We start from the raw sequence: 18,935 nt of genomic DNA on the forward strand, positions 1-18,935 counted from the left end.
TTCACCTCAAATGGGGTGTGATTTGGAGGTGCAGAATCATGATAGACTTGACCAAGATATCAAGTTATTTGATGTTATGCCAACAACAATAGAGGATGGAATTCAAGATAATGGAGATGAAAACATGGAAGATCAAATTCAGAATAATGTAAATGAGAAAATGGTCGAAGATGATAGTATAATCTCTCCTTCAACCTCAAATCCACTGTTGATCCAATCCGAAAATAATTCTGTAGAGCTATCACTTGAAACTCTTACTCCTTTTCATTATGTTGCTGATACACAAAACTATGTTTCCACTGATATACAATGTAATGTCTCTTTTACCCCAAATTTTGATCCTATAGTGAACCCTTACACTCTTCCACCTAGTACTAATAGAGGACAACCCCCAATTAAGTAGTTGTTAGATCAAGTGCTGAAGCGGAGTTTAGAGGGATGACAATTGGAATATGTGAATTGTTATGGATTAAAAGTCTCTTGAAGGATATTGGATATGAATAAAAGGATGCAATGAAGCTTTACTGTGATAATAAATCATCCATAAAGATTGCTAACAACCTTGTCCAACATGATCGTACAAAACATGTGAAAATTGACAGGTATTTCATTAAAGAAATGATTGAAAATAATATTATTGTCTTTCATTTTGTAAAATCAGAACAACAACTTACTGATATGTTAACCAAGACATTAGCACCCAAGGTCCTTAGTAGTTATCTTGACAAATTAGAAATATGTGATATGCATGCACCAACTTAAGAGGGGGTGTTCGAATCCATTAATTGTAGGGATTAACTATAATTAAAATTTTAATTTTAATTGATCTAAACCCTTATATATTTTCTCTTTTTTATTTGTGATTCTGTTTTGATATTTTGTTCTCAATAATCATGAAGAGATGATAGAGAGGATCATATATTTATTCAAATATTAATAAAAATTACTAAATACCATTTTCTTAATAGTAATTACCATATAATTGACATTATTATTTATATCAAAGTCAACTATGTGGAAATCCCCTACATATAATTACTCCAGAACTTACATTGTTAGTATCTGTAGTCCGTGACAAAGCTAGAGTGCTAGTAAAGTATGACCACCCTAACAACTACGAGAAAACCTATAAATAATTGAATTTAATCAAAGATAGAAGGACTTTTAGCATTTTTTTTCCCCATTTATCTTCCTCCTATAACATTAGAGCTGGGAACTTCTTGAGGAATAAACTTACAAGGTCACTGAATCCTGATAGCATTCTTCCATATCTTCTATTTCTTTTCTTTTATGACGTGTAATTAGTTTTCAAGGTTAGGGATAAGGAATCCCAAAATTTTGAATTCTATGACATCTTAATTCAAGTTGCTATCTTTCAGTTAAGAGTTCGCTTCCAAAATATATGGAGTAATGTTAGATTCACATTCACAATTGGGGAAGTAGTTGGTGCATTGAATTTTGAAGCAATTAACCATATGTGTTGATATCCTAGGGATAAGAATTGATGATTATGATATATTAGTAATTTTTCGGCTTAATACTTTAATTGATTTTTAATTAGATATTAGAAGTTGAGTTTAGAATATATACTTTATTAATTGGAGTGAATTAGGGGGTTCTACCCTGTCTCTTTCAGATCCTTGATTTTTCAATTTCAATTTGCTTTGCTTTATTTTCTATGTTCGATGTTTGATTTTTTTTTTTTGATAATCATTACCATCATTTCAAAGTTAAGTCTAAATAATGATAATTTCCTGAGTTAGTATCGAATATAAATTCTATTAGGAATAATATTTGTACAAATTTACTATGATTTTAGTTTTTACATTCTATCACTTTACACGGTTTAGTGTATTTGTCGAATTTTTCCTATCGATTAATAAACATAACTTTATGATCTGTATGTTACCCTTAACCATGCTTGAAAGCAGAATTTGGCAAAATTCAAAAGTTTTTGGTTTTTCACTGAATTGCCCAAGTGTTAGGGTATTTAAAGTTTTGGTCCTAACATATTTTACCAAAAAAATATTCACTCAAACTTTTAATTCTATCACATCATACCTATGTATAATGACATGCACAGGTATTATTCTTGCGATAATTTAAAGAGACATACTGATATTATACTCCCATACACTAAAATGTTACACGGACACATCTAGACACACATGACACATAGCCATCTTCCATAGTCAAATTGTAGCTTGTTCAACCTTATTCTATGCTCTCACACGTAACAAAGAGGAAAGATGGTTACGGTGGGGACCTCAGGGATATCGGGGGTTGGCAAAGTTGTGGGCCCCAGCTACTTTCCAATGGCCCTCGTGGGTCCCATCAAAGTGTTTTTGGAGCTTCTGTTTTTTTTAACTATAAATTCAGTGCTAGGGGACTCTGTCTCCTCCCTCACACATACAATACAACACAATACACTCTCCATTTCTCACTCCTTTTCTTCTCTTCACTCTTCATTTCCTCTCATTAATCTCTTTCTTTGATCCATATTCTGCCATAACAGCACACGATAACTAAACCACAACAACACTTGAAGTTAGTTACTTGTACTTTCTCTGAAACGTAAGCTAAAGTCTCACTCACTCAGACTTGGTTTTAATAATTAACCAATACCATACCATACCTTTTTGAAAACATACGTGAGTGTTGTTGTTGTTGGTTTTGTTTTTGCAGTTTGATTGTGTCAAAATGACGCAGCAGAATGTGGTAGTGTCTGATACTAAATCAGGAGTTTCCTTAACGGTTTTCTCAACAACACAAAAGCCACCGGCGGCGCCAGGAGGGTACATTTCCATTCCAAGGAGGAGGGTTTTGAAGAACCTTGAAATCAATGGAGGCCAAAGAATCAATGCATGGGTTGAGTCCATGAGAGCCTCCTCTCCAACCCATCATAAATCCACACCTTCTTTGTCTCAGGAGCATAACTCTTGGATTGTGAGAACCATCACTCTTATCAAAACACTTTTTTTATAAAAAAAAAATGTTCAAATTCCAAATAGTGGATCTCTATCTGACTTTGCTAATTAATCATACACGTAACATAACATATGTTTTTTTGTAATTATGAAACAGCTTCACCATCCATCAGCATTAGACATGTTTGACCAAATCATTGACGCGTCAAAGGGAAAACAAATTGTCATGTTTCTGGACTATGATGGCACGCTGTCTCCTATAGTTGACGACCCTGACCGTGCTTTCATGTCTGATTCGGTTAGTTTCATTATTACTTCTAATGTTTTTTGAATTTGAACTTTATCTTGGACTTATTATTATATACTAAATCTATACGTAAAATTTTGTTGTGTGTATCAGATGAGAAAAACAGTGAGGAAACTTGCTAGGTGTTTCCCTACTGCTATAGTGACCGGCAGATGCAAAGACAAGGTATAACCAATATTAATTCGGAAGTTGGTTAGAGTAAATTTCCGTGCTTTTATTATTGTGTACATCCCCTTCTCTCCTTTCCTTTTCTTTTTAATTTTTTGTATTAACTTGATGATGATGGCTTTGGAAACAATAGGTGTACAATTTTGTTCGCTTGGCAGAGCTATATTATGCAGGAAGCCATGGCATGGATATTAAAGGACCAACAAGAAGCTCCAAATACAACAAAGTGAGTGAGTTAGATGTAGTGTATGTACGGCTTATTAATTGTATGGTGCATATATTTAATTCCTAACTCCTATCTTTTTCAAATTTTATGAGAACTAATAATTTTGCATTTGTTGCGGTCTATTTATATAGGATAGCAAAGCTGAGGCAATCCTTTGTCAACCTGCCAGTGATTTTCTTCCCATGATAGATGAGGTTCGTCTACTAGTATATTAACCCTTTCTTAGTTATCAAAATGGATTTTGTTTCTAGAATGTTAAAAGTAATTTATTTTGGATACAAAATTTTTAGGTGTATCAACAATTAGTTGAAAAGACAAAATCAACTCCTGGAGCTCTGGTTGAGAACAACAAGTTCTGTCTTTCTGTTCATTTTCGTTGTGTTGATGAAAAGGTACAAACTATAAGCTATGAATTTTAGACATTCGTTTGTAGCTATTTGCTGTGTTTTTGTTCCTGTCAATTTTTTTATTATTATATGGACTATTTATTTCTCTGTTCATGAAAAAGTCTAAACCAAATGCACTATACATAGAAATGGAGTGAACTGGCACGCCAAGTGAAATCAGTTTTAAAGGAGTACCCGAAACTTCGACTTACCCAAGGAAGAAAGGTGGGCCATGGTTCTGTTTTCTTTTTTTTTTTTATCTATTTTTTTAGGGGGAGTTTGATTTAGTTTGAAAGAAGTGAGAGATGACTCACTTTCATTGCCATGTGTTTTACACAGGTGCTAGAGATTCGTCCCACTATTAAATGGGACAAAGGGAAAGCCTTGGAATTTTTATTAGAGTCACTTGGTGAGTTTTAGTCTAACACACTCTACGTTTTATTGCCACAATTGAACATGTGCTAACATGTTTCTTTTATAAAACATGTATTAATGATGGCTCAAAGTTACGTATATGTCTGTGGCTCTGTGCTATTCAGTTGTTGGATAACTCTGAAGTGCTTTGACTATTTACAAATAATTAAAGGAAACTCCCATACCCTGCGTGATTAATTTACTCATTTGAACATTGTTTTAACACATGACTACATGAGATTCTTAATTTTTATTAAAGTTTGTTTTAAATTGTCCACCATCATCTAAATTACAAATAATTTTCAATAGGTTTGGCCAACTGTAGTGATGTCTTTCCTGTTTATATTGGCGATGATCGATCCGATGAAGATGCTTTCAAGGTATCCAAAGATCTCAATTATTATTATTTCTTTATAGAAAGTTCTCTATAAAAATCCAGCTCTTTTATTTAGTCTAGAGGCCAATAGTCTGTGTAAGTTAATTATCTTATTTGTGATGATTTAAAAAACTAAAAGGGTTTCAATTTTTTTTAATGAGCAGAAATTAAGAGACAGAGGACAAGGTTTTGGCATTCTTGTCTCCAAATTTCCGAAAGACACAAGCGCATCTTACTCTTTGCAAGAACCCAATGAGGTAAGCAGAATTATTATATTTTACTTCACGTATTTTTGCTCCATTGTATCCTATGCCTAAAATATAACTGATTATTTTTATGTACTCATGTATTTATTTCATGCAGGTGATGAACTTTCTTCAACGCTTGGTGGAGTGGAAACATGTGTCCCTGCGAGCACGTTCCTGAGTGTAAATGAGAAAGATGAAATGACATGTACATCCCTACCCTGCCATGAAAAAGAAGTTCAGCTTGGGTAGAATATAGGATGTTTTGTATTTTTTGTTCAGTCAGAACAAAAGTGTATGGAAATAGAAAGACAAAAGTGTCTTTCTTAGTTTGAAAGACGTCCACATTCATGTAATTAGCCAAGTATTACTCAGTACATGGGAAAAAAGTTTATGTAGCCTTCAGATGCAAGTCTGAATGGATTAAAATTTCGCTTCCTTGTTACATGGATCAAACTATGATTAAGTAAGTATGGTTTCTCAATCGTGATTTTGTTGTTTGTCTCACTCTTACCATGCTACCTTCGAAAAACTTATTTGTTTGTCCTCTAGCTCCTCTCCTCTACAAAATAGTCCATGGAAAAAGAATTTGACAAGCTATTAGATTATGACACCTTGAATAACCTTATGAAGTGATAGTCTGTGTTCACCATTGGAACATGAAGTGAAAGGGGTAAGGTCGTTTCGCATCAATCATATCTGTTGCTTTAATAAAACAAAAAACAAAAAACATAAGAGAAAGGGGGCGCATGGCTGAATTGATGCAGCTCTTTCTCAATCAATCTCAATTATTGGTCTCCTTCTTGCAAGGATATTTTTTTGTCTTGGTTAGACTTGGCCCAATATATAGTAAATAATAATGGACATTAATCTTCTGTTGGTAAGAGAAACCAATATGGTAATTTAATTAGTTGCTGATTAAAAGCTTAGAGCGTTAATTTGGTTCATTGTTGGCTCCAATTCACAACCGTGAGAGAAACAATGCCAGTCAACCTCTACAATCATCCATATTAATATGTAATGTTTTCTTAACACACACGTGCATAATCAACCAGAACTAATATGCAATATATTATAGTAGGGTAAACAGACTTCCTAGATCAAGAAGATACCCTTAACTTGGAGATAAGATCCATCACCAATTCACCATTAATGATTATGGATTGAATACTTGGAGACTCAAGTATCAAGATGGACCCTTGTCAACTACATTGTCACAAGATTTTAATTTCCTGCTTCTGAAGCTGACTCAAAAGTTGCAGTTGTGGGTTAGGCCGGGTTGGTGCTCAAAGAACGGTATGCTATGTCATTATTGAACCTTTGAATCAATGTTTCTTTGTCCCTACCCCCAGATTAAAAAATCTCATGTCTTTCATTCTGTCAGCAGTACTGACATTTCTTCAAATGCTCCTTTTAGTTCTGGAGATAATAGCATCATAGATTCATGTACTGCTAGTAGACCAACCAAACTAAGACAGAGAAGCAACAGAAAAGAGAGTAATACTAATACTCTAATAGTCACTCGTTTGGTCATAAAATTGAATACCAAGATGTAAGTTTTACTATGCATGAGCTGTTTGATAGCTAGATCAATATTTGGTAAAGCAAGAGAATATTTAAATAGTGGTTTAGAAAGTTTGGATGGACTTGGTAGTTACAACCAATAAATTAAGTCATGTTTTGATTCTAATTCAACAATCTTTCACTGTTATCTAATGTGGGCAAATAGGCATTTCTGAATTATTTAGAGAATATAGATTCCAATTGCCTAGATAATTAACTTTTTAAATCACATGCGGGTTGGCCATAAATTCGAAAACAAATCTTGGTGTCCCATGTATGAAAAAGGTGGTTCATTTCACAAATTGGTAACAGATACCGATGCTAAGTCTTTTTTTTTTTTCATGAAGGAAAGGTGAGAAAGGTTTGGTATAATTCCATTATACTTTGGTGTCCCACTTTCTTATGAACCAAATGCCGGCTTTGTTTAAGTAGAAATGTGAGTTGGCACTATTTATAAAATAAGACCTTGCCGCGACTATTATAAAAGATTCAAGTAAACACAAATCATGTAAATTGACCACAGATATTATACACATGCAAAAAAGCTGTGCCTGTATTAAACAAGAAACATAGCCAAAATCTACCTCATAATGTAATGACACTGAGATTAACATTATAGCTTAGATTATGTATGTTATATATGCAGGCAATAAAGTTGGCAAAAGAAAAAAGAAAAGAGAGAAACAAGGACTTCTCATTGGGTACTTAAGATTTAAGTAACCCACTTCAGGGTGAAAGGTAATAAATAAAATTATAAGGAAATTAAACGAGGAAGTTTAATGATTTGGTTAGGTTAGTGAAAGTTAAACTCAAGGGTTGGGTTAGGGAATCCATATGGTTGAAAGAAGAGTTGGAATCCACTCAAAAGTAGATGTTTGATGGGAAGAATAACAGAGATATTTGAAGTAGAGACGCTAACATTGCTCCATCTATTGACAACCTTCACCTTCTGTCGGACGTGGAAAGATGGACTCCACTAGATTTCTCTCTTTGATTGATGTCTTAGCTGAATTATACTAAGTTTTTTGTAACTTTCAATTATTGGCTAGTAGGAAAAGTGGAACAACCTTTCTCCACCAATTGTACTCCCCCCCGCTTTATTTTTTGTTCAAATAAAGTTTCTGGCATGCCCAAAATGTTACTAAATATTGAAAATTCAAGAAAATTATTTCGTTCTAAAGTCACTGCATATTTACAATGATGAGTATAGAAAAATTTCTTAGTGAAAGGGTATCAACAAAATTCAGATATAAAATCTTATAATTGATATAATTTAATCTTGCAAGTTGAGTTACCAGGTTCACAGACTGGTGCATTATAAAAACTTGTAAGTCATTTTAAGGACTCACCACGAATCATCCCTATTTTTTAAGAGTGTCAAATGCGTGTTTGGAAGAATGTTAAATTTGTGTTTGTAAGTGTGCATATACTATTGTAGTATTGTTATAGAAATTAATGGGTTAACCATCTTTTCATTGGAATAATAACTAATCACATCACATATCTCTTCAAAAAGAAATTCACATCACTTCGCATACCTTCTCATAAAAATGATTCTTGATTATATTCGTAGTTAGGACACAATTATATAAAAAATATTAAGTATTTATTAAATAAGATTTTATTAAATGTGAGTTTATTTATAAAATTAATTATAAAATTTATTACAATAAGTTAAAAGTATTTTTACAATGTTAAATAAACTTGTTTAAATGCTTTACTTTTTGTTTAAGATCATTAACATCTAGACTAGTGACTCTTATTTAAGTTAGAATAAACACTAATAAATCCTTTTTGGAAGGCATAACAAGCAATAATTAAATTGAGTTTTGCTCACTGGTATCTTTTTTTAAGGATGTTCACCAATATCTTATGAATATTGATTAATGAATTAGTAAATAGAAAGTCTTGTTTAAAAACATAATAAAGATACATTAAAAATTAGAAGTGCAATAATAACACTTTCTGTCAAAACTTTTCATTTTTGTATTAGCATTTGTTTAAAACTTTGTATTATCTATTTAAGTTTAATTTTGACAATAAAAAACACTAATAATTTTTAATTCAAGCTATGTTACATACTAGGAATAAGAATTTCTTTGTCTATAATGATCTCCTGAATTCAAATAAGATTATCTGAGGTTAAAAATACATGTAATCTTAGACAAAAATCATATCAAGAGCTAGCTAATACATAATTATTGAGAATATAAGTAAAATTTTCTGTAGCAAGTGGCATTGACATTGTTGTCAGAAGCTTAGCTGGTTAGCAATGGTCCTTGAGTACACGTGTTTGGTTCTTGCTATGGGAAAACGAAAATGCCCAGTATCACCTGTGTTGGTTAATTTGGGGATTGGTCCCCGCTTTGAGGGTCGAGCCCACAAATGGCTGCGAATACCATGGTTTTTGTCACTTGCGGCCAGATATAACTAATTGTTTTATTTTTTTGTTTAAAAAATCATTTTAGTATGTGTATACAAGTACACACACATCAATAATATAATTTAATCAAGAAAGAATTGGCTTAGTTGAACACTTCACTGGTTGTGTATACTAAGTCTAAATTCCTTAGTCACATGGGCCTCCATGTGATCCCTTGATACCTTTAAAATGGGGAACAAAACAATGGCACTAGTTTTTATAGGGTATATATAACTGGTTTTAATACTCGTTGTTGCAGTGCCTGAAAGCTCCAGGTTACAGATCGAGTGCAACTACACGAGCAGTGTTCCAAAATGTGTCAGTGGCTGATTGATGATGTTCCATTGTACAGTGTCACGTGCATTGAAGCAATTATTTTCCCACTCTAGTTATTTATCATACGTGTTGATAAATGACTGATTGATTGCAACGGGAATAACATATAAAAGCTACTAGGCCTTTATCATCGCAAAAGAATTCAAGGTGGGAGAGGGGGTATAGAAGCAAATGGCTCAATGAATTACACGTGGAATATATGTATATAAAAGAAGCATTTATCCAAATATTATATGAATTTAATGTTTATATATATATATATATATATATATATAATTGTAATTTAATCATCAATTATCATTTAAATTATTTTAAAATAACTATTTTAAAAATTAACAAATTTATTATACATAATAAATTAGTATTAAATTACTGTGTAAAAAAATTTAGACCATCAATACATAATTTTTTTTCCTCATATTATATAGGACGATGGATCCAAGTGAATGTCTGCCAACAAGAAGTATTTGTTGAAATCCAACTTGTACGGGGAACATGACCATATTCGGAAGGAACTAATTACAATGTAAGTAGTAATAGCATAAAACATAAATGAGTGAAATGAAGAATAAAGCATCAAACATGACTTGTGTCTTTATGTGATTTATAAAATTCACAGTCAGGTGGGTGAGGGAATTTAGCTAAAAGCCGAATCTTTTAATTACGATAAATATATTGGAACAAAGCACGCAAATGCTATCATCAATTAATATACACTTCCAAATGCAACAACCGAAACGGACACGAATGAACCCAAAAAGAGGATCACAAAGAAATCCCAGCGAAAAGGAATAAAACATTGTTTCCTGTTACAATGACTGCTTCCACTAACCATTAAGAGGAAAAGGAAAAGGTTTTTCCAACTAACCATGCATGTGCAATAGTGCATGCTCTAGTGCAATCAGAAAAGGTGGGAGGGAGGCCCCTCTCCTCAGAACAAAGCATGCTTATTTTAAAGTTTCAACACTCCAACTTTCTCAATAATGAAAAATTAATTTGAAGATGTTACTCCTTTAATCCAGTACTCCTTTTGGGTTTATTGCCTTCTGGAATGCATTTTTCTCCTTATAAGGAGTATTGTTTTTTTAAAATAAATCTTCATATTAGTTCTTAAAATTGATATACTCATTCACCAAACCAAAACAAGATTGAAATACATAACATTGAAAAAAAGTAGTAATTGGAATAACAATTGAGGCCTTAATTTGCAGTCTGCATTGCTAACCAGAGACTAGTCCTTATCCACGACTTTTGTCAATATGTGCGACTTTGCCAACGCCAAATCGATGTTGGGTTGGTCGGCCCTTATTGGATGAACTGCCCGTACTTAACTTCCTTTGATTTGACTATTTAACTATCAACATGAAAATCTGATCAGCTTGTTAAAGTATTACTATCAATTGCAATAATTATCTGGCTATTACCCATTTGCTAATTGTTTTTTTTTTGTTGTTGTTGTCATCATCATGCAAATAAAATATATTTTAAGATGACTGGAACTGAGAACTTTATTTCCCACTTTCTTTTCTTGGATATAAACTCCAACTTGCTTTACAATAGGATAAAGAAAACCAAATCTCACTCAGCAGTTCTAAAATCTGCATAATATCCACAGCCATTAATGGCATGCATTGCTTCTATTACATCAAGGGGTTATCTTCCAAATCACTTCACTTTGCTCTGCCACTCGCATAAGCTCACATGTGGTGTTTTTCTTTTCTTTCTCTTTTTAGGGAGTCATGAAAGAAGTTATAATGTATATGCGTATTTAAGTTATATAATTTTTAATTACGAGTCTTAGTGTCTAGCTAGCGTGCCTTAAGTAATCCGATCTCCTCCTGATTTCCCCATGCATTATTTATCTTATTGTAGTTGTTGTCAATATGATATTTTATAGAACAACTCCTATATACCAACATTGGTTATCACAAATTATAATAATTTAAATATTTTAATTAAGTGGTTCAACTTTCAAATTCTAACCTTAAATTTAAGTTAGATAGAGAATATATATCTTTAATGTCCGTTTACTGTCCATAACGATAATTAATCACTACTTCCTACAGGTGCCATATCGAAATTCTATTTTTTGCTAAAAAAATGTCTATATTTAACATTTGACTGTGACTCAAACAAGAAAAAGACCTTAATTGTTTTTTATAACTAAAAAACACTGGGGTCCTCTGGCCTGTTATCCGATCAAGTTCCATGAACAATTCCAGTTACATTGAGATTGTCCTGTTTAATTGACAAGGGCATTTTTATTTAGAACAAACCGTGTGAAAGCATCTGAAAATCTAATATATATTCAATACTTGTCATGATTGTGAAGTATTGCTCATAATAAACAAAATAGAAATAAAAGGGGATAAAAATACAAAGCACAGCCAGCGATTTTGTAGAAAGTGAACACACAAAAGTCGTAATTTTAGGAATTAGATATAACCTTTTATAGTTATAATTATAGATTTGGATTATTCACCTTAGATAGTGCCAAAATTTGCCAAGTCAGATGGTCTTCATAGGCTATTGTCTTGGTAGTCAGTGACTGAATATTGTATTCTAAATTACTGCCAAAGATTAATTTATGTCAACTTCGGTCAATTAATTATATTGACGGCCTTGTATATAAAATGATTTGGACAAACCAAAATAGTTTTCGACATGCACGTATGTTAATTTTTCCAATGACTTATTAATAAAAATAGTCAATTTGAATAGTAGGTCAATTACATTATCCAAGTTTGTAGAATGTTCGTCAAACATCAAATCCTTTCATAACACTTACTATATATCTAAACAATTACTCGGGCTTGCGGCTTAGTTAGTAATTGGACGAGCTTTACATATTAAAATCAGTTGTTATATGAATTAACTTATGATATGTTGAAGATTAATTTAAATGGGAACAGTTACGTAAAGAGATTTCCACAAAGGCTGCTAAATAATTCTCCAAATTGACCTTAGTTTATTGTTAATAAAGTTAAAGGAGCAGTAACCATATCTTGGAAACAATAGAAAAATATTTAGAGAATCCTTACAATTTGTTCTATCGTAACAAGCGAAAGTTTAACCGATAGTTTGGAAAAATTTGCGGAAAAGTTTACTGTTACCTACCATAACGTTTTCAATCGGGTAACAATCAACCAAGAATATGCTATGAGCTTATACCCATTCCTCAATTTTTACAAATTAGGATACGATAGGGAACTATTGCATGGCACGTTATGTCTTCATGAATTATTTAACGTAGATGTCGCGTCATGATATCACTACTGTATTTAATATCCATGATATTCTGGAACAGGTCTTTTTGGGCTGGGTTCTCTGATACTAGTACTATTTATCACTGTTCATTAGCACGCATTTTACCAGAGCAATAGTGATTACAATAAACTGCTTTATGATTGTATCCTTCAGATCATTCTTGAAGATATTATGTAAACATTAAAACGAGAAAATATAAGTTTTCTATTAAAGTTCAATGTTAGTGATTGTTACTTAAAAGAGATGTTTTATTTTCTCATTCGTTCAATCATCAAATTAATTTTATAACTCATAAGATAATATAAATTAATTTTTTTAATGATAAAAGTAACAAAATTAATAAATTAATATTTAACAAAAAAAAATTATAAAGTATATTTTTAAAATGTGCATGCAATAAAGATAAAATATAAAAACTACTTCCATTTCCATTAAGGGTGTCTTAGTATTTTTTTTTTAAATCATAATGATTGTCTTTCAATTTTTAAATAAATATTAAAACTTTTATTCCAATTTTACTCCTTAATTAATAAATACTATTGTTTTGAAATTAATAATGCATTTATATAAATAAAAATGCTATTCATTATGAAAAAACATGGCACGAAATGCATGAACACCAACATGGACCAGTGCTCATTTTTAAAATAAAATAGTATTAATTTACAAAAATTATATATAAATGAATATTTTAATAAACTTCATCACTAATAAATAGCATTATTTCGGAGCAATTGTTTTTCTTAATATATGTTAAAAGATTCTAACTTATTTTTTCCAATATTTTGTATTAAATTAATTCCTTGTTATGTTCAAATAAGAACATTTATGATTACAATAAATTAATTACTTAACACATCTTCTATACAAGAATTTAATTTGAGTTCTTAACTCTTTCTTGGGTTTGTAAAAAAAGCACTCTTTCTTGGTAGAACCTTGTCATATAAGATTTAACAATTTATACTATTTTTAACTTCAATAATAAAATTTAACTTGGGTTCTTAACTTATTTTTAGTGGTTCACACAATGGATCACACATCTTTATATTTTTATTTAAATATATTCTTATTGTTATAAACTAAAATATTGATTCATATATATTTTAATTTTGAAAAATCAATATGAAAAAATAAAAATATTACAAATCTGTTTTATTTATCACAAAAAGTTAATATATCAATGTTCATCTGAAATCATCTGCGGACAGGAACATGTCACCATGAACCCACCTATATGCCAAGCAACCAAAAGGGGACCATATTCCAGAACAAATAATAGTTTTTATTTAAAAACTCCACCTCATTTGTTCCAATGCCAAATTCAAGTTAAGCAACTTCAGTGACTTAATTTTAAGGATTCAGATAAGCAACTAGATTAGAGATGCTCTTAAATAAGAACATTTAATTATTATGAGGAATTAAAGAAAATAATAAATACATATTATTAGATCTTATTTTAATTATTTTAAAATATGAATGTACATGATTTTTCTTTACTTCATGTAATCATTAAACTTTTTTTTTAATTATTTGTATTTATGATGATTAAGATGTGTAATTCTCAGATTTTTTGAAATTAATGATAATTATTCTAATTACATGTATTCTAATTATTCTAATTACATATATATATATATATATATATATATATATATATATATATATATATATATATATATATATATATATATATATATCCACTTTTCAGAAGAATGATCATTCTGAAAATAATTCGGGGAGTGCAGAAAGTTATTGTCTCTTCCTAAACGAGCTAGGCCCAGTTTTATATATTCTCAAGGCCCAAATCTAATCTTCAATATAAGAAATTCATAAACCTCAAGAGAGTTTATGGTTTCCTGGACATGACTGATAACATGGACCACTCGTTCTTAAAATTGAATATGACAACAGACGTGAATAAATTTTATCTTTACATTTTTTTTTTTGCGAATAAATTTTATCTTTACATCGATAACACGTTCCTTTGCATAAGATTTGTTTTTGCTTGAATCTTAGTAATGCATGATGTAAACATGAAGGCCAAACGATTTATGTTATTACATATCTCTCCGCTAATGCTACATCTTCATCATGAAACAACTGCACTGCTACAACTTTCACATGTTGATCCATATATCCATGTACCGTCCTAATTAATCGTCAAAATTGCTTGAAATTGATTTGGGTTTCCTTGTCATAAGAAAGGGTGTCGTAACAGGGATTTTATTATAATCTTTACTTTATATTGATTATAGATTTGAGATTTTTTTTGGTGATGATATATGAAATTGAGAATCAAATACTAGTACTATTTATTGACTTTTTCTTGAGGCAAACTTTTGAGCTATGAGAAAAAAATTTATATATTTAAATGTATGAGAAAAAAAAGTTATATTTTGAGCTATGAATTTTATTTAAAATTCATATATGTAAAAAAATATATTATAAGATCAAAACTGATTGTTACAAAATTTATTATGTAAACTTATATGTTTATTAAATATACATTAGAAATTTTAATATTATATATACGACATTAATTATTTTATAATATAACTGACTTATTAGTTCAGTTGGTTAGAATGTTATATATGTACGTGAAAGTTACGAGTTTGAAACCTGCATAGACTATTAATTTTAAATTATTTTCAAAAACAAATTTTTAACAATCTGTATGGATCATATGAATTGTTAATCTGTATGACTAATACATAAAGAACAATGTCGGAATTGTCCAAAATCTGCTAGGTGTAGGAAAAAAACGTGGGTGCAGGAAGAAATCGCCTGGACGTGTTGAGTTGGTCGCCCACGAAAAACTAACGCCAGTCCAATAGGTCTTCCAACCTTCTCAATGGGCCCAAGGTCCAAATCTTGATGTTTTTAACTCCTAGTGGGCCTTGGCTCACTTAATCATAGTGTGGGAAGCCTAATAAACTTGTTATTTAAAGGAAAATACGATTTGGTTTTAGTTGCCTTTTGTTTTGTTATTTTCTTTGATAGCAAGTCAATTGGATGAGAAGGCTCTGAACTCTGAAGGATCTCAAGGTTTAGCAAACTTGCTAAAAGTAAAACTTAATGACTAATGAAGTGATACTTTTTCATCGCAAATTCATAAACAAAACACATATTTTTTCAACCAAATAAAAAAAAATATTTATCCAAATAAAACAACCCAAAAAATATTTAATCCAATGATACAAAATATTATTTAGGTTAAGAAATGGATTATTGGAAAACCGATTTCTTAACATGAACCGTATCATTTTTTTTTACCTTAGTTTAAAAATCGATTCTTCAGAAACCATCTCTAAACTAAGATCTTTTTTGCAGTTTAGAAATCGGTGCTTGGACAACCGATTATAGACGATTTTTTTTTCTCAATAAAATAATATTATTTATATTTAAATTAGATTAAAAATTATATTTCTCTATAAAATAATATTATTTCCAATTATAGACGATTTATTTTTTCTTTACGGAAATGAATTCTGAAGCTTGGAATGGGGATGCATTTATTGTCAGCAACTGCTCGGTCCCCAACAACGGAAGTCGGCTGCCCTACTTCTGATGGAATATTTCTCTTTTTCTTTTTTCGTTTTCTTTCTTTTATTCAATATATAAAAGCAAATTACATACATTTATGATCAAGCATAATTAGTATGAGATTTTATAAGTTTTTTAAAAGTTATATGATATTTTTCACAATTTTTTTTTGTTATCAATAAAAATCAAAACAAGTAAAAAAATTTATAATAACTCATTCTTCTTATTTAACCAAGTTAATCAATTTAGCTTTTAATTATTTGAAATGATTATACTAATATTATTAGTTATTTGACATTATACCACATCTTTATGAAAAGAGTTACTGTACTTTTTTTATACATAAAAAAAAAAACAGAGAGACACATATTATTTGAATTTCTTTGCTTAAAAAATCATGTGAATTTCTAAAAAGACTACACGTGTCTCTTGTCGGTATATGCTGCTGATGATATATAAATGGAACCTTTTGGCAATGAGCAGCATATGCTCCCCATGGGTCCCAAGTTCTGGAGATTTCACTTATCTATCCTTGACTTTATCATCGTAATTTGTGAGAAATAATTAGAAGTAATTAAAAATGATTTATAATCTACTGGTATTTTGTATTTTAAACTTGTTTCATACCAACAGTTTTTTTTTTTTGAAAGTGAAGCAACAGAGAAACAAATCAGTATGCAACAAGAAACAAACTCACTAGTTATTTATACACTTTTTCGTTTTACCCTTTTAGAAGAACACAATAGACTTCCTAAGTGTCAGGACAGGAAATTTCTTTTTGGTGAATGCTACAATTTACTCTATTGTTAAACTTTAAATCAAGAGAAAAGAAATAACAATGGTGATGATTATAAAGTACATAAGTATTCAATAAATGTAGATTAATTGATAATCTACATTGAATTTGTAAAAAGGGGACTGAGTTCCCAACATAATAAAAGATCCTAATTAAAATAATTTAAAAAAATACACATAAGTAAGAAATTTATGCCATATTACTTAAAAACTGTTTTCCTTTTCTGACTTTTCCATAATTGGGGTATTATTTAAAAATAAATAAAAGAGATCGTATGATAATATAATTTTTTTATAACATTAATAAATATAAGAAAAGAAAATATTTGTTCTCAAATATAAGAAAATTTTAAATATTTTTATCATGTTATTATCTCTGAAACATTATTTATTATTTATTTAATTGAAGTGTTAGTTTGAATGATTTTTTTATATTCTTAATATCAATTTTCAAATTAAAAATAAAAATATTTTTGCGGTTAAAATTAATATTATTAAATGTGATTTATTATTTTATAATTAGTCTAATATGTTTTTTTCTTCTTCTTCTACTTCTTATGTATAAGACGGGAGGAAATATAGTATTCACTTTGTTTTTTAAAATAACGAAAATAATAATAATAATAAAGAAGAGAGGACTAGAGAAGGGCATAAGAATAAACATTTTTTTTTCCAAAATATAGACACAAAAGAAGAAGAAGATTTTGGAAAAATAATTATTATAAGTGGTGATAAACATAAAGATGATGGGCAATTAAGTCCCTATCCACCATATGCAATGATAGCAGTCCCGTATTTATGAAAGGCCCATCAACTATTGCACATTTGTACTCTGATGGCAAGGCAAGCGCTTCTCCTCTTTGTGTTCTGGCTATGCTTCTTGGCAAGAGTTAGATCGGTAAGCCTCATAAAAATCTCGCTACCCTTCTTCATCTGTTTTTGCTGATTATCACTGTCACTGATTGGGTGCAGGACGAGGATTGCGTGTACACGGTGTACGTTCGGACGGGTTCGATCATCAAGGGAGGCACCGATTCAGTAATTGGTCTGAAGCTATACGACAAGTCCGGCTACGGCATATACATCACCAACCTCGAGGCATGGGGCGGGTTAATGGATCCGGGTCACAACTACTACGAGCGGGGCAACCTCGACATATTCAGTGGTAGAGGCCCTTGCTTGGAAGCACCCGTTTGCGAGGCCAACCTAACTTCTGACGGGTCGGGGCCCCATCACGGCTGGTACGTTAATTACGTCGAGGTCACCACCACTGGGGTCCACGCGCCTTGTTCTCAGCAGCAGTTCACCTTTGAGCAGTGGCTCGCCACCGATACGTCGCCGTATCAGCTCTGGGCTGTCAGGAACAACTGTCCAAACAACTTGGGCCCGGCCCAGCTCACCGATGTTGCCATCCCTCGGGCTGGGCCTGCTTTCTCTATTCTGGAATCCACCGTCCGCGTCTAGGTTATGTTGGTTGCTCTACTTGAGTGTCGGTAGTGTTGTTGGGAAACATATGTTTTTTGGGACATAATACTTTTGGTGAGGTTTGTACTTGCGTCCTCCTTAAGCTTGTTCTGTCTCGCTAGAACAGAATTGTTTACTGGGCTCATGAGTCTAGACTCTAGAAGTTCCAATTTATATATTTATCCTTTATTATTGAATAAAGGAGGATGCGGTTTGGACTTTTTTGTGTTGGTGTTATGTTTAAGTAAATGATAGGTGCATAATGTGTTGTGTGACCACAAGCATCTTATAAAAAAAGAAAAAAAATGATTATACTTTTTATTTGAAATTAAACACGATACCAAACATTCATACCAAAAGATTCAATCATCTAAATTAAACCCTTTAGTAAATAATTATAGTTTTAATATTTTTATTTTGGTTTATGGGTCATTTTAGTGACTTACATTTAATTTTTACGATTTTTTTAATTGTTGGCATTAAATTTATTTATTTT

The 18,935-nt window shown here is 31.1% G+C and overlaps 2 protein-coding genes across 2 annotated transcripts; both read left to right on the plus strand.

Moving 5' to 3' along the window:
• Positions 1–2,397: 2,397 nt before the first annotated feature.
• LOC100794430 (probable trehalose-phosphate phosphatase J) lies at positions 2,398–5,533 on the plus strand. The gene is made up of 12 exons (XM_006591448.4): positions 2,398–2,574; positions 2,686–2,946; positions 3,085–3,225; positions 3,328–3,399; positions 3,536–3,628; positions 3,760–3,822; positions 3,919–4,020; positions 4,162–4,239; positions 4,354–4,423; positions 4,738–4,808; positions 4,969–5,061; positions 5,168–5,533. The coding sequence occupies exons 2-12, from the start codon at positions 2,701–2,703 to the stop codon at positions 5,228–5,230; spliced, it is 1,092 nt and encodes a 363-aa protein (XP_006591511.1). The 5' UTR covers positions 2,398–2,574; positions 2,686–2,700; the 3' UTR covers positions 5,231–5,533.
• Positions 5,534–17,567: 12,034 nt separating this feature from the next.
• On the plus strand, positions 17,568–18,657 carry LOC100793024 (PLAT domain-containing protein 3). Its single transcript, XM_003538579.5, has 2 exons — positions 17,568–17,873; positions 17,948–18,657. Exons 1-2 carry the CDS (start codon positions 17,811–17,813, stop codon positions 18,437–18,439), a joined length of 555 nt encoding a protein of 184 aa, XP_003538627.1. The 5' UTR covers positions 17,568–17,810; the 3' UTR covers positions 18,440–18,657.
• Positions 18,658–18,935: the final 278 nt, after the last annotated feature.

This window comes from Glycine max, chromosome 11, assembly GCF_000004515.6.
Source record: "Glycine max cultivar Williams 82 chromosome 11, Glycine_max_v4.0, whole genome shotgun sequence".
Lineage (NCBI taxonomy): Eukaryota > Viridiplantae > Streptophyta > Magnoliopsida > Fabales > Fabaceae > Glycine > Glycine max.

Excerpts from the sequence above, each read along its gene's own strand:
- LOC100794430 (XM_006591448.4), top strand. The coding sequence starts at position 2,701 with ATGACGCAGCAGAATGTGGTAGTGTCTGATACTAAATCAGGAGTTTCC. Across the intron at positions 4,021-4,161 it reads TTCGTTGTGTTGATGAAAAG|AAATGGAGTGAACTGGCACG; the intron begins GTACAAACTATA and ends CACTATACATAG. Across the intron at positions 5,062-5,167 it reads CTTTGCAAGAACCCAATGAG|GTGATGAACTTTCTTCAACG; the intron begins GTAAGCAGAATT and ends TATTTCATGCAG.
- LOC100793024 (XM_003538579.5), top strand. The coding sequence starts at position 17,811 with ATGGCAAGGCAAGCGCTTCTCCTCTTTGTGTTCTGGCTATGCTTCTTG. Across the intron at positions 17,874-17,947 it reads TCTTGGCAAGAGTTAGATCG|GACGAGGATTGCGTGTACAC; the intron begins GTAAGCCTCATA and ends GATTGGGTGCAG.